The sequence below is a fragment of the Polyodon spathula genome, chromosome 19, assembly GCF_017654505.1.
Source record: "Polyodon spathula isolate WHYD16114869_AA chromosome 19, ASM1765450v1, whole genome shotgun sequence".
NCBI lineage: Eukaryota > Metazoa > Chordata > Actinopteri > Acipenseriformes > Polyodontidae > Polyodon > Polyodon spathula.
Genome location: NC_054552.1, coordinates 31,367,969 through 31,383,465, shown reverse-complemented (window position 1 = coordinate 31,383,465; position 15,497 = coordinate 31,367,969). Strand labels below are relative to the sequence as shown.

At 45.0% G+C, this 15,497-nt stretch overlaps 1 protein-coding gene across 3 annotated transcripts; it reads left to right on the top strand.

Annotated features, from left to right (window-relative positions):
- The first annotated feature begins 224 nt into the window (after positions 1-224).
- Positions 225-15,489, top strand: LOC121294610 (alpha-mannosidase 2x-like). Of its 3 annotated transcripts, none has more exons than XM_041218496.1 (23): positions 225-259; positions 1,540-2,769; positions 3,707-3,967; positions 4,368-4,512; positions 5,454-5,625; positions 5,933-6,060; positions 6,392-6,565; positions 6,898-7,084; positions 7,474-7,651; positions 8,037-8,239; positions 8,606-8,788; positions 8,889-9,003; positions 9,175-9,242; positions 9,553-9,718; positions 9,894-10,130; positions 10,357-10,479; positions 10,591-10,705; positions 10,883-11,016; positions 11,316-11,457; positions 11,720-11,853; positions 12,970-13,164; positions 13,315-13,425; positions 13,619-15,489. In XM_041218496.1, exons 2-23 carry the CDS (start codon positions 2,638-2,640, stop codon positions 13,769-13,771), a joined length of 3,456 nt encoding a protein of 1,151 aa, XP_041074430.1. In that variant the 5' UTR covers positions 225-259; positions 1,540-2,637; the 3' UTR covers positions 13,772-15,489. The 3 variants fall into 3 exon arrangements, with proteins under 3 accessions (XP_041074430.1, XP_041074431.1, XP_041074429.1); XM_041218497.1 differs by having other exon boundaries at positions 234-736; positions 3,728-3,967; XM_041218495.1 differs by having other exon boundaries at positions 234-736.
- The last annotated feature ends 8 nt before the right edge of the window (positions 15,490-15,497 follow it).

Below are 15,497 nucleotides of genomic sequence, written 5' to 3'. Positions count from 1 at the left end.
ACCCCTGCAGGGACCAAAACAGCGGAACTGCTTTCCCAACACCACTTTTCATAGATGCAGTCCACATTAAACATTAAAATGTACACATACATACATAAACACATTGCCATTTCAGGAACTGTAAAAACACAAGCAAACCCGCCTGTTTGCCCCGCACTATCCCCCCTCACCCCCCCTCACACCCCCTCACACACGGTATCCCATAAGACCCTGCGGTGTGTATACGGGAGGATGGAAGGTTCCGGAGGCGCACAGAGAAGTGAGGAGCTGCTTAAAATAACCTCTTTTTTCTCTCCACCATAAGTAGTATGAATGGTCTGAGTGCAATGCTTCAAAATAAACATAAAGAAGAAGGGAACTGAGAAGTGGGTTACAGTCATAGCAAAACAGTGCTATCCTCTGTGTGTTAACGGAGAAGCGGATTACCGAGTCTCCATAATTCCGTTTAACGGGAAGACTCGCAGTGACTGGGAAGAGAATTTGAAATATATAAAAAAATAGCGGACAGGAGCATTGTTGTACGCACACGTCCTAAACACCAGGAGAAGCGATATTATTAACAGAGCGATTGAACACCAAGCTTATTTTGTGGTGTAGAAACGAAACGGACAGTGTTATAAATACACACAGGAGTATTGACTGTTCGTGCACATGTAAAGGGCAAGAAAACTGAAATTAGGACAAGGCGGCTGTATTGTTAAGAGAGAGCAGAAGAAACCAGCTACACTCATTAAAGGTAAAACTAATCGAAACAGTACGAGTCAACAGCATCTAATGTAAAATCGATAAAAAAAAAATAAAAAAAAACCTTACACGAGCCTGTCGAGCATAATTTTGAAGTCAGGTGGTCAGAGGACCCGAATAAACGTATTTGCCGGGAGATCTCAAATATGTCTAAACGATAACAGAGCCATGGTGACCCGAGTGATCAAGGTGCAAGTGACCTCGTCGCTATATAAATAAATCAAACACAGTTAAGCAATAAAGCAATAATAGAATGGAGATAAGGCGTTATTGTATATGTAATATTGTGTTGATAACACGTTCTAGTGTAATTCAGTCAGTGCACTCTGTAGGAAAGTGCCCTTGGCAGGACCGCCAGGTAGCACCCAGCTCTGATCCTTCACATTGAAAGGAGTTTTTTTGTAAGTGTAGTGTGTGTGTGTGACTCGTTTAAATACCGAGGCTTCTCTCCTCCTGGGAGTGAGGTGAATGGCTGAGCAGCTTGCCGTCTCCACGGAGACTAGACTTTTTAAAAAAAAAGATAAATAATAAGACAATACTGTAATATCAAATAGAGCGATGGCAAAGAAAAGTAGTTTATTTGAAAATCCTGTAGTGAAATCGGGGCAATTCCGTTTTAACTTCAAGTCTAAGAAACCTGAGTAGTGTAAATGTTTTAGGGATAAATCATTTATTCAGCAATGTGAGTTGGTGCAAAGCCCATAGTTTTTAGTGTAACAACAAATATTTGAACAGTAGCATGCGTTTCATTGTAAACATTAAGGGTTGCACATCAGTTGTGTTTTTGATTTCCAGGACACGGATCCACAACGCAAGGAAGCATGAACCCAGGACCTTGAAGCTTGGAATTACAGGGACCATCTGTTGAGAGATGTGGTGGCTTAATGTTGATTTCCGCTCTTGATGCGCTGGACGTGGAAGGAAAGCCCAAGTAACAGTGGCACAGGCAGCAGGGTCAGTCAGGATTGGCAGAAGGGTTAGCTCTTGGTCTGATGGCGGGAGCAGGACCAAGGGTAGGAGCTCTATTATAGGCTGCAGGCAGGCATGTGACACATTTGTCAAGCAGATTGAGTGGGTTATTCCTCGGATCACTATCAAGCCCAGTAGTTTTCTGCTGTCTTTCCTTGGCAGAGAATGGCACCATAATCCAGGTCATAGCTGGCTGTGTTTAATAGCGCTACCTTTCTCAAGCACCCTCCCCTCCTCTCTTACTATCCTGTCGTATTCCTTTCTCATCTTTAGTGCTGTATTCTATCTGGGACAGGTCCAGGTTTGTGGATATAAATACCCTCACTGCAGCTACATCTCTGTAAATTGGGATTAACCAGACACACGTACGCACTTGTAAACTTATCTCTCCCTGTGGACTGAGCCTCTTGCCCTTGTTTGACAACGGTGTGACAGGCCCTTTTTTAATAGTTATATTTTAAATCTTCATTTCTACATGTATGTTTCTGTAAAAGCGGCACAGATCTTTTGCCTGGGATCCCTGGATTAAGTGAAGGCTGACTGAGCCAAAAGCTTTTCCGCTCGTTTGTGTGGGAGCTCAGCCTCGGAAGGCAAAGCAGCCACTGGGAGCTGTGGACTTTAAGGATTACAAACATTGTGAGTCATAGCTGGTTTAGCAAAGGCCTGCAAAAATCTTTTTTTGCTTACAAAACTTCTGTAATCGGACAATTCCATCTGATTTGCAGCTTTTTTTCATTTTCCTTTTGGAGAGACATTTTCTGTGACGGTCAGTGAACTTGTCAATATTCTCGACTGAATAGACTGTAATTATCAAGGCTCTGTATCTTTGTGAAACTTCTCGTCACAGCCATCAAGGACAAAGCCATCTCCCTGGCAACACCAGCCTGCCTTTTTTTCCAGCTGCTCAGTTCAGACTCTCGCAGAATGAAGCTGAGGAAGCAGGTGACTGTTTGTGGTGGAGCTGTCTTCTGTGTGGCAGTGTTCTCCCTCTATCTGATGCTGGATCGAGTCCAGCATGACCCGACCCACAGGCAGAACGCTGGCAATTTCCCCAGGGTAAGAGAGTCTGCGAGTCTGACAGGGGGTCTTGGGGGAAGGGAGCGGAATAATTCGAAGAATGCTTACTTTTGCTTTTATGAAACGTAACATTTAAACTGTACAAAAATACTGTTGTGGTTAATATGTAATATCTTTGTATACATAAATTAAAGAATACTTTTTTATTTATTTATTTATTTTTTTTTACAAAAGACACATACAGTCGTCTCGGGCTAAGAGAACACCCTACTAGATACAATATGTGATAAATAAATAAGTCAATATCTATTACTTGTCATGACGCACGTGCAATTTCCAGCTTTTTGTTGGAAGAGAAACAACGGTTTCAAGTTTGAGTTATCAGGCTACAAAACAGTACTGTATCAGTTGTGAACGAATAGCTAGCGGTGCCAAAAAGGTGTTCTTTTAGGTGGAGCATTTACGATGGGAAAAATCAGTTTCACCACAAGGGTGTTCTCTTAGGCAAAGTGTTCTCTTAGGAGTCCTATACATGGAGACCACTGTACCTGAAGTACTCAACGTATGCTGTTCTGAGTCACATTGGTGTAGAATATTGGCAAGATGTGTTGACTGGCACCAACAGGGAGTCTGATTTCAGCAGCAGATGTTGCAGGCAGTGGAAAGTGATACCCTTTTTAGAACTAAATTTCAAAGTCAAAATACATTGCGGGCTGGGTGGCAATCCTTTTAGTTATTTGGATTCAAACAGCACATGATCAATGATGTAAAATTCATTTTCTAGTTTTTACAATGGTACGAATGAATGTAGAGGTGTATCTAATGATTTCATGGATTCATTTAGTGCCTCCATTGATCACGCTACAGCTCAAAAGACAATTGAATTAGTTTTGAGATGGGTCCTGGTTAAATATTGCATTGTAGGTGAATACAGCCTGGTGAAACGGGAGCTGTGGTTTTGACTGTGTGGTTTCAGAGCCAGATCTCGGTGTTGCAGAACCGCATTGAGCAGCTGGAGCAGCTCCTGGAAGAGAACCACCAGATCATCAGCCACATCAAGGACTCGGTGCTGGAGCTAACTGAGAACGGAGGAGGGTTACCTGGCGCCCAGCTGCCCTTCCGCAACCCCAACGGCTCCTGGAACTTCCCCTTCGATGGGCAGCCAACTTTTCTCTCCATCTCTCCCCAGGACTGCCAGTTTGCCCTCGGGAGCCACCGGCAGAAAACCGACATGCAGGTGAGAGAGAGAGAGAGAGAGAGCGAGAGAGAGCGGAGGCTGAGGCTGTGCTCTGGGGAAGGTGTGGGCTGCAGCTGATGCAGGCACTTTTATGACCCTTATGAAACAGAATAGAAATAAATAAAAAGCTGTCTGTTTTTCTGAGGCCTGGCAATCAAGCACTCCTCCATGAACAATGGCAACGTTTGTTGATTTAATTGTTAGGAAAATAAAATCCCTTAGGTTGCGGCCAGTCTCATCAGCCTGCACCAACAGATTCCTCTGTTTAGAGGTTTGACGGGCTTCAAAAACAATGTTTAGTGCAGTGCATTATTCATCATTCCTTGTGCTCTGTTAAGAGTCTTTAGCCCACCGATGGGTTTTTTTGTAATGCAAAACATTGTCTCTTTGTTGCTCCCAGATGCTGGATGTGCATTCTGTGCTGAACTTCGACAATGTGGACGGCGGTGTTTGGAAGCAGGGCTTTGAAATCTTGTATGACGCAAACGAGTGGGATGCTGAGCCGCTGCAGGTGTTTGTGGTGCCGCACTCTCACAATGACCCTGGTGGGTGGCGCTAGAATTTAAACGCTCTTAGGAGGATGGGTGATGCGAGAGCATGGATCAGTTTCCAATCATTTTCATTTCTTTGTATATTTGCTACATTTTTCCATATCTGAGCCTTTTCTTTATAGAAAGCAGACAGTAGTCACATCTTTTTATTCCCCAGTGTAGTTTTATCTGTGAGGACGCAAGCTTCTTGAAACCTGCTTATTACATTCTCTCATAATTTAGCCTTTTGTGCACTCTGCAGAGAGCAGTATATAGTCAGGCTTGTTTATTCCCCAAAGGTACCTTTATCTGTAAGGACACAAATGTCGATCCCTCTTATCTTGAAACCTGCTCACCACTATGTTATTCGGGGAGCTAACCCTGAAGGCAATTCAATGAGTTTACTTTAATTTTGTATACTTTTCCATCTGGAATAGATTGCTTAAACATCTGCTGTGGACCCAGCCCAGCTTTTACAAAAATACTGCTCTCAATTGCCCTTTAACACAAGCAAAGCTCATGTTTGAGCTGATAGTACTCTGTATACCTTTGTGATACGGAAGAACCACAGAGTGCAGGACCCAATGGAAGAGCCGTTATGACTTACTGAAATCTGATCCAGTCATGCTGGGCTCGGTCCTGAACTCTACCCTCCGTATGGAAAAGTATTTTGAGGTGTGATGTTTTGAAAACCAGTGCTTCTCATCGCTGGTCCTTGGGGACCACAAGCAGACCAGGTTTTTGTTACAGCTAGGTTACAAGTTACATCATGTACTTATCATGAACCTTGGAGGCTTGGAGACAAGTAGAAAGCATCACACAGATTTAAAATAAATATCGAGATCTTGGTTGAAACAAAGACCTGGAACGCACTCCCCGTCCAAACCCAGTGGACGGGAGAAGCACTGCTGTCTGCTGTAAACCCACTCAGAGCCCTGCTGTCTGCTGCTTGGTAGGGTGGATCAAGACGTTTGAGAAGTATTACTCGGACCAGACTCAACACATCTTCAACAGCATGCTGGTGAAGCTCAAGGAGGACCCGCGTCGCAAGTTCATCTGGTCTGAGATTTCCTTCTTTGCCAGGTGGTGGGAAAGTGTGGATTCACAGAAACGGGAGGCCATGAGGAAGTAAGCACTTACCTGGACAGGTATAGAAGAGTGTACAGCAAGGTGGGATCTGTATACAGATATAGAATACCTGGCAAAGGTAGCACATAGGGGAAAGTTCATACATGCAGAAAACTGTACATTTATTTAAAGTCTAATTAAGATACTTTCGGGCAGAATAATTATCTTAAAATGACCCATTGATACAAGACTATGTGGTGCAACAGATAATGGCCTAGAACAGGCAAGATATAGTGTAACAGTCCAATAGGCAGATACACAAAAGTCACTCCTTTCAGGTGTTTTGATGGTTCTGTGTCTTTTGCAGGCTGATTCTGAGTGGTCAGCTAGAGATAGTGACAGGTGGTTGGGTGATGGCCGATGAAGCCAATGTCCACTATTTCGCCATGCTTGACCAGCTCATTGAGGGGCATCAGTGGCTGAAAAAGAATATCGGTAACTATGGGGGAGAGTTTCATTTCTTATATTGGTGGTATTAAAAATGTTTAGCTGATAAGACACAATAACATTGTTATTTACATAGGCTGCGTGGAACAGGTGATTGCATACCAGAATATTATACCAGAATAAACAATAGTGCCTAAAAACAAGGTCTGAATTGTAACTAAAAACATCAAAAATAACAAACCACCTATGCTTCTAAGTTGGTCTTTCATAACAACTTGTTCTTGTCTAGATCTTTTATAAAGCTTTAGAGTATAGTGCTTTAATGCCTTCATCTATAATGTATTGGATGTGTTATGTGACCCTCTGTTATGTGCTGTAGGAGTGACCCCACGGTCAGGCTGGGCTGTCGACCCATTTGGACACAGCCCCACCATGGCCTACCTGCTGAAGAAGGCCAACCTGACCAGCATGCTGATCCAGAGGGTGCACTATTCCATCAAGAAGCACTTCTCAGCCACACGCAGCCTGGAGTTCATGTGGAGGCAGGCCTGGGGTAATCTTGCAGCACAAAACACATAGAGCCCATTCCTAGCTGGTTTCAAATGACAATTGGAAGCCATCATTTGGGGAATTTATACTTTTAGCAGAGACCTACTGAATCTTTTATATAACAAAAATTGTGGTAGGTGTCCAAGGGTAAATAACTAACTGCTAACTGCAATACAAAAATATAACGAAATAATCATGCAAAAGAGCATGGGGTTATAAATCATGATAAAAAAGGACTTGATTATTTTATTACAACTCGAGCAATTTCAATTTCTGACTGAGTCCATCAATGAACTCCCCTGATATTAATTCCTCTCCCCCTTTCTGATGCTCCAGACACAGACTCCAGTACGGACATTTTCTGCCACATGATGCCGTTCTACAGCTACGACGTGCCCCACACCTGCGGTCCCGACCCCAAGGTCTGCTGCCAGTTCGATTTCAAGAGGTTGCCAGGTGGGAGAGTGAACTGTCCCTGGAAGGTTCCTCCACACACCATCACTGAGAGCAACGTAGCTGAGAGGTGAGGACTGAATCTGGAGACGCTGTTGTTCTGGAATCCTGTCTGCCCACCTGAAGGCCCTGTTCTCATCTGGACGTGTGGTCCTCAAACTGATAGGAGTGTGGTTCTAGAATTCATGATTTCTGTGGGACACGTGACGCGTCAGAACATCTGGGCCAGGAATTGGTTAAGAAAGATGTCACTGTGCAGAAAGCAGGCTGTAGGTAGAGGATGTGTTGCACATCACTGAGGTGCACGTGACGCTTTCCAAGCTGTGGGTCTCTTGACTGCACCGGGAAACAATTTGGTTTTGAAAACTGCCCTTAAGCCTCTTGAATGACTAGACTGTTGTGGTTTGATTTAATCTTTCTGTCTCTCCTCCTAATGATGCTCTCCCTCCATCTCGACAGAGCAAACCTGCTCCTGGATCAGTATCGGAAGAAATCCAAGCTGTTCCGCAGCAAGGTGGTGCTGGTTCCACTGGGAGATGATTTCCGATATGATAAATCACAGGAGTGGGACCAACAGTACTTGAACTATCAGAGACTCTTTGATTACATGAACTCCCACCCAGAGATGCACGTGCAGGTGAGAGCTGGGGGTCAGCTGGTCTCATTTCAGAAGGTTCCAGTTTGACATTTAAAGGCATGCTTCATACATGGTGCTAAGTTGCGGCGTTTTCCAACCGTGTTTCTAGTTTTGTTTATCTGCTTGTGTAATGTTATTCTCATACGATTTAAACCCTTTCTCCAGTACTGTACTGGTTTATTATAGAATATAACGCATATAATAAATGCCTCTTGGGGTGAATGTCAAAGGCACTATATCCTTTATTGTTCTTTGAGTATGTAAGTGTGTGTGTACATGTGTATAGGAATGTTAGTGGGTGTTTGTGGATTTGTTTGTGAGGTGTGCAAATGACTCCTGGCAGAATCTTTGTTTTAACCCTGAGATTCTCTGGGTCCCATTGCAGGCCCAGTTCGGAACTCTCTCTGACTATTTTGATGCGGTCTACAAGCAGAATGGTGTGGCCCAGGGTTCGAGGCCTCCTGCCTACCCCGTGCTGAGCGGGGACTTCTTTGTGTACGCGGATCGGGAGGATCACTACTGGAGCGGCTACTTCACCTCCCGACCCTTCTACAAGAACCTGGACCGCGTGCTGGAGTCCCACCTCAGGCAGGGCTGTCGTTCCCCACTGTTTCTACCTGCATTCACTTTTGTATATCGCACAGTTCCCTGGGCAGTGTTTTTACACTGTAGTGGAAAAACAAGCTCCCATGCTTTTAATTAGAATGTAAAGTTATCAGGTGTGTTTTAGAGTAGGAATCCTCTGAATAGTCCTTGGTTGTTTCCTGACCTTATTTAGCTGTTTTTACATTAGAGGCACATCATACATTGTACACATTTGGCACTTTGCTTGGACATTTTAGATGCACAGTGGCACCTATTGGGTTTGTAATGCAATTGCAGATGTTTTTTCAAAGGCAGTGATTCCAGTGAAAATGTCCCCTGTGCTGAAGTTGTTGTGTTTTTTTCCTCCAGGGGGGCTGAGATCCTGTACAGCCTTGCTGTGGCTCAGTCTCGACGGGTAGGCATGGGGGGCCGCTACCCAGTGACTGATTACTCTCTGCTCACTGATGCCCGGCGCAATGTGGGGATCTTCCAGCACCACGACGCCATCACTGGCACTGCCAAGGAGGCCGTTGTCATCGACTTCGGGTTCAGGTAGGGGTAACCTTGTCAGGAAGTGGAGTAAGGAGGTCGCAGTATGTTGCAACACAGTTTTTTTTGCTAAATTATACTGACAGCTTTTTCCCCTCCCCAGGTTGCTGCGCTCCCTTGTAGCTCTGAAGATCGTGATCATGAATGCTGCCCACTTCCTTATCCTGAGGAACAAGGACACATATCGATACTACCACACAGAGCCTTTCCTTGAACCGGTATGAAAATGCCTTTGTACTTGAACTTGAATGTGTTTTATTTTTAAACAAATCCCCCAAATCTATTTTTACTTCCAGGAATCTGAAGTGGGCTGTATGCTTGTACCGTGGTGTGTCTCACAGTGAACAGGGCACTCTGCAACATTGTCTCTCGTGTTTGTCTTTCCTCAGGATGAAAGGCGTGCTTCACAAGAGTCCCTGCCGGAGAGAGTGCTGATTGAACTGGACTCCACCCCCAGGTATAGCCCCTCCTACACCCTGACTTCACCCCCCAGACCCAGCTTTGGTTTCTGGTTCATTTTACTTATCATTGGACAACATAGACAGTAGCTATCAATAATCTCTTCATTCTTTCATTTTGATACTGTCTGTAATGTCTTTAAAGGGATGTTTTCAGTTCCTGCTGCACAGCATGGTGACTAGGTATTTGCTGAGATACGTGCCCAGGAATCACAGTTTGCTGTACTCTTTGTTAATCTCTCTCTCTCTCTCTCTCTCTCTCTCTCTCTCTCTCTCTCTCTCTCTCACACTCACTCTTTCATATCTCAGGTATTTGGTTGTATTCAACCCTGTTGAGCAGGAGCGGGTTTGCCTAGTCACGGTTCTGGTGAGCTCGGCGCGGGTTCGGGTCCTGACAGAGGATGGGCAGACGATTCCAGTCCAGCTGAGTGCCCAGTGGAGCTCTTCTGCCGAGATGAGCAAAGAGGGGTATCTGGTGGGTAAAGGAAGCTCAGTGGAGTTGTTGTGTTTCAGGGCTGCAAGGGATTCATTTGAATATTGTTAAATAAAGTTCAATAATTTTCTTCCCTCCAAACTGTGACTATCAATAAATATACCTATAATGTTTGTGTGACCTCGTCTCAGTATCTGCCTCTCTTCCCTCCACTCAGGCCTCTTTCCCAGCCCGACTCCCTGCTCTGGGCCTGGCTGTGTTTCAGCTGTACGACTCATTCGACTCCTCGCTGACTCTGTTTTCGGACTCGCTTCTGCGACTGCATGGTCAGAACCTGGCCCAGAGGCGACTTGACCCGCTTCCGCTGAGAATCCATGACTCGGACCAGCAGGACTTCTTCATACAGAGCCAGAACCTGCAGCTGTGGTTCTCTGGGACCACCGGCATGCTCAAGGTTATCCCGGTTCTAAATAACTGTCATGAGGGGAGAAGTAACTTCAGTTAGTCGGTTGAAAATTCTCTGTCCATTGTTATTTCCAGCTTGATTGGAGTATTTTCATTTAAGTTTGGGTGCTTGGTTAGCAGGTATTTGAAGGATAATAAAGTCTCACCAGGATAATAGTCTTGTCATGTGGGGCTCTGACAGGGTGATACCTGACGCTGTGTTTCTACCCCCTCAGAGTATAAAGCGCAAGGAGGACCAGCAGGAGCTGAAGTTGAGGATCGAGTTCCTAATCTACGGGACCCGGACCGCCAAGGACAAAAGTGGCGCCTACCTCTTCCTACCTGATGGGCAAGCCAAGGTCAGCATCACTCATCTGCCTTTCCATCCATCACGCTGTCTCGGTTCCATCCTCTTTCACTCTTTAACAGTGTGTGGTGTATAATGAATAACTCTTCCTCCTCTCTCACAGCCCTACGCCCCAATGGAGCCCCCGGTGGTGCGGGTAGTGGAGGGGCCTCTCTTCTCTGAGGTTGTATGTTACTATCAGCATTTCCAGCAGACCGTTCGCATCCACAACCTTCCAGGTACCCACGCGAAGCACGTTGCAAACTTTTGTCACGCTTTCTGTTTTTTCTCTCCGTCTCAGTCTGCCTCTCTCCTCACCTGTGATTCTTTCCTCCCTCTTGTTCTTGCTGTCCCCACCCCTCCCTGTGTCTGTCTGCTCTGCCTGTGATTCTTTCCTCCCTCTCGTTGTTTCTCAGGGGTGGATGGCCTCTCTCTGGATGTCACTACGACTGTTGATATCCGGGATCAGACTAATAAGGAGCTGGCTATGCGCCTCGTCACAGACATACAGAGCGAGGGCGTTCTCTTCACCGATCTCAACGGATTCCAGGTGACAACGTGGTCTTTAGCTGCTATACTAAGCTGGTTTACCACTTGTACTAAGATCTCACTTTGTAAAGAATAAACAATGCATGGAAACCCCTGCAGTAAAAGCCTGTGAGGAGGTCTGAGAGGTGAGAATTGTATTCATACTCTATAAACTTCTGATACCTCTCATCTAGTGAGAGATTTATGAAAGCATCTCTTTTTTTTTTTCTGAGCAAGTTGACCTGTATGAGTCTGTGTGTCTTGAGGAGCTCTTACTGATACCCCTATCCTGAATTTCCCGGTTGCTCTACCAACCTACAGATTCAGCCCAGAAGATACTTCCATAAACTTCCTCTTCAGGCCAACTTCTACCCGATGCCAACCATGGCTTACATCCAGGATGTCCAGCACCGGCTCACCCTGCACACTGCCCAGGCTCTGGGAGTGGCCAGCCTGAAGAGTGGTGAGTCTGCACACTCCCTGCCTCTCACTTCTTCCACCCCTCTGCACACTGCTCAAGCTCTGGGGATTATAAACCAGGAGAGAAATTAATCTGTGTGCCACCTGAGGGTCTGTCTAAACCCTACCTCTTCCTCTGACCCTCACTTTACCCCAACCACAAACTTTAAGAAAGGGCATTTAAGGTATTATTGAAGGTTAAGGCGAGTGTTTGAAACTGAATAAATGATAAAAGCCTGTCTACCCCTTTCCGTCCCTCTCTGCAGGCGAGCTGGAGGTGATCCTGGACCGACGGCTCATGCAGGATGATAACCGTGGGCTGGGCCAGGGCCTCAAGGACAACAAGAGAACCTCCAACCACTTCAGGATTCTGCTGGAGAAAAGGACTACTGCCAACAAGGTACCTGGGGTGGGGGGCAGGAAGCTTCCAGGATGTTTTCTGAAGGGACTGTGAGATACTAAACTTAGGAAGTCTGAAATGTTGCTGCCTTGTTACCCCCTTTTATTTTAAGTTTGGTTGGGTTAGTAGATTTGCTTACATGTTTTTGTTTCACTAATAATTCATAACATCACCACTCTAATTGCTGCAGGTATTAACTGAAATAGTGAAGTGTGAGCCACACAGATTATATCCCATAGGAGATCTGTGCTAAAGGTTCTATTGCAAGGAGAGTTTTCTGCATGTTCCTGTGAAACAAGCTCCTGGGTGACGTGTCGCGCCTCTCTTCCCGTGCTCATTAATTACCTTTTTGTTTTCTGTCGCTCCCGTTTTCCCCTTGTTGCTCTCCACTCAGCATGCTGGCTTTCTCTCCAAAATCACCTCCATCTTTCACTCTCTCATCTCCTGCATTTATGGAGCCAGCACCCAAGAGGTAACCTAGTGTTGTAGATGCCAGTTTAAGCAAACTGCAAATGGTTCCAGTCTTAGCACCTCTGTGTGTCGGTGTCTTGTGTGTTTGGTGGTAGCTGTGAAAGTGGATGTTTTCAATGCTTTGAGATCTGAAAGCTATTGGTAATTTTCCCACTGATTTTATGCTAAACTTTATGCCTGCAAGTTGCACACACTGTTTGGGTTAAAATGAGGGACTGTTAGGAAATCTGAAGAAGATAATGTGGCTCTAGCAACCTGGAGACTGTGCCACTAGTATGGTAGGTAGTTCTTGGAGCTAAGGGATTGGGAGGTAGTGTGATTAAGCAACCAGAACTAAGGAAATGGGATGCAGTGCAGACTAGTAATTAGAATGGAGCTGGAGATACTGTGTCAGTGGTTAGAGCAGAGTCTATGCGGCTGTGTGATCGCAGTGGTCACACTTTCATTACACCCTTGTTTTGCCAACAACATAGCTGCCCCTTCAGGAAAGTACCACACAGCTATAGCCCTTACTACGGCAGACCCTTTTACGAGTGGAGAGTTTACTGCAGGGGAAAGGGTCTCTTGAAATGAGCAGAGTGCAGAGCCTGCCAGGGTGACAAGACTGACACGGTTTCAGGTGATTGTCTTCTTCCTTTTTTCAAGGTGCACGACAGCCAGCCGATCAGCTTCCCGTCGCTGCTCAGTCACATGACCTCCATGTTCCTGAACCACAAAGTTCTGGCCCTGCCAGTGTTGCCAAAGAAGCGTGGCGTGCCACCCCTGCAGACCTTCAGCCCTCTCTCGGGCACCATGCCATGTGACTTCCACCTGCTCAACCTGCGCAGCATTCAGAAAAAGGTGTGCTTCAGTCTGTGTCCAGGAGAGGAGCAGTGAGTGGTAGTGGCCACGTGGGGGAGCTCTGGTACAGGCTAATGTAAAAACACAGTGGCAGTAGGGAGGGTTCTTGAACACAAGATTTGCTTATTCTAATATGAGTAATATTTGCAGGATGAACTGACCCCCTCTCTCGATGCTGCTCTTATTCTTCATCGGAAGGGTTTTGACTGCGGCCTGGAGGCCAGGAACCTGAGCTTCAACTGCAGCACCACACAAGGCAAGGTAGGTCAAGACCACCTAGGATGAAATGTATTGTTCTACTGTGTAGTGAATGCAGTGATTTTATAAACATCACTATTTAGAGAAAAAAATGTATTCTCACAGCACTTTTTTAAAATACTGAACGAGGAAGAAAGCATGGGTGTGCTGTACTGGTTTGTTTAGCACAGCATTGATTTCTGTTCTCTCTGCACAGCTTTCCTTGGCAGGGATGTTCCATGGTCTCGATGTTCACACAGTCCAGCCCATGTCTCTGTCGCTGATGTACGGGGGAACACCTCTCCCCAACATCTCTCAGATCCAGCTGGACCCCATGGAGATCTCCTCCTTCCGGCTGCGGCTTGTCTAGAGCTGCCCGGCACCCCTCATCCAGGCTGGATCTAGACCAAACTACCTTCAGCCTTTCCGGATGGATTGCTGTGGAAACCACAGAACTGAAAATGCGTTTTTTAAAAATCTTGAACCTCTCTAGTGTAACCTGATTTTAACTTTCAGGCTGAGCCTGAACAGAACTCCTGACTTAAAACTCTCACTCCATAAGCAGGAGTCTGCCCTTCATGTGCCGTGTCTCCCTGTCCTTGTGGGTGCATGCTTCAGAAAGGACAAACTGTAAGCATCCCCCCCCCCGGATACAACACAACAACTGTATAGCCAATAAACACTGGAAATGGTTACTCAATTCACGTTGATTCAACCCCTTTCCATGTGAAAAATACATTTAAAAAACTTTGTGCAGTGCATTTGGGCAATGTCCCTCCTTCCTGATTTGTATCTCGCATTGCTGAGCAGCAGCAAATCCTTACATTTCTATTGGTGGATTGTAACACGCTCACAAGGTTGAAAGCTATATTCCAGTTGAAGAGGGACCATTTACACGCACGTGCAATTTAAAAACAGAATTCTAAATTGTCGCGAAATGTAAAAAAAATGCCTAAACACACAAAAAACCCAGAATATGCCCGTCACCATAACGATTTCATTGTAGAAGACAGCAAAGGTACAATTGAAAAAGTGTGCAAAGTACTGTCAGGTTGCTATACATATTGTGATAGAAAAAAAGTTAAACAAAAACAGTATTTTCATACAGTAAACAAAAAGCAAAAGCCCTGAAATTTTTTATATCTAACTTGAAAAGTTAAAAATAAACAAAAAAATGAATAAAAACAGAAGCCCTACTTCTATATATATATTATCTGCTCATATATAAAGGCTGTTGTCCATGCCATGCCCTTTACCTTGCTACTTTCCAGCCACCCCTTTAAGGCTTCTGTTCACACCCGCATATGAAAACGGGAGGCAAGGAACTGTTTCATGGAGGCAGTAGTTTCCCTGTGTCTAACAGCTGCCTTGTGTTTCATGGCTATAATGCTCTCTGCTGTGTAACACTATCAGTGCAGTGGGTGCTGCTCGGGCTGTGGTACTTGAGGATAGTGACTGAGAATAAGGGAGGCACTTCATGGGGGTTAAGACTAAGGCTCACTAGAGCTGCCGACTTTGTTTTCTTATTTTAACTAAACTCTCAGTCATGGCAGCAAGTCCCTTCCCTTGCAGGTACTAAACTCCTGCTATACTTGCCTTTGGATTGATACACTGACAGACCGCTTGTCTCTTGTGCTGTCCGCTCACTCATACAAGCACCGGTTCTGTGGTACTGCTTTACGAAGCATTGCTCCTGCAGGATATGTGGTACAATCACTAAGCAACGTTTCACCTTTTGTATTTTGTACTGTTATTTGTTGCAGTTCTTAATTTAAAACAAAACATATGTTTTTAGGTAAAATTGTGTTAGAAAAAAACAAGCTTTTCTTGTCTAGCTTGTGTGTTTGTTTAAAAGACAAATGTTTAGAAGTTTTAACCTTTCGAAGACATATGTAATTGTTAATCAACACAGAATCATTACATTTTAAGACTACCTCAAAAGCTTTGACTCAGCAGAGCATTTGTATATAAATTCAGTTGTGATGTTCCTCCAGACTTGTGAAAAGGCTTTGGAGTACACGTTGACCATGACGCTAACTCTGCACTAGCTGTAGACGCAAGATAAAAAAAAGCATGCCTTTGCAGTTTTGAATGGA

Bases quoted from the DNA above. Each gene is read 5' to 3' on its own strand.
- LOC121294610 (XM_041218496.1), top strand. From the start codon at position 2,638: ATGAAGCTGAGGAAGCAGGTGACTGTTTGTGGTGGAGCTGTCTTCTGT. The intron at 4,513-5,453 runs GTGGGTGGCGCT...GCTGCTTGGTAG, and splicing joins GCACTCTCACAATGACCCTG to GGTGGATCAAGACGTTTGAG. The intron at 9,004-9,174 runs GTATGAAAATGC...GTCTTTCCTCAG, and splicing joins CAGAGCCTTTCCTTGAACCG to GATGAAAGGCGTGCTTCACA.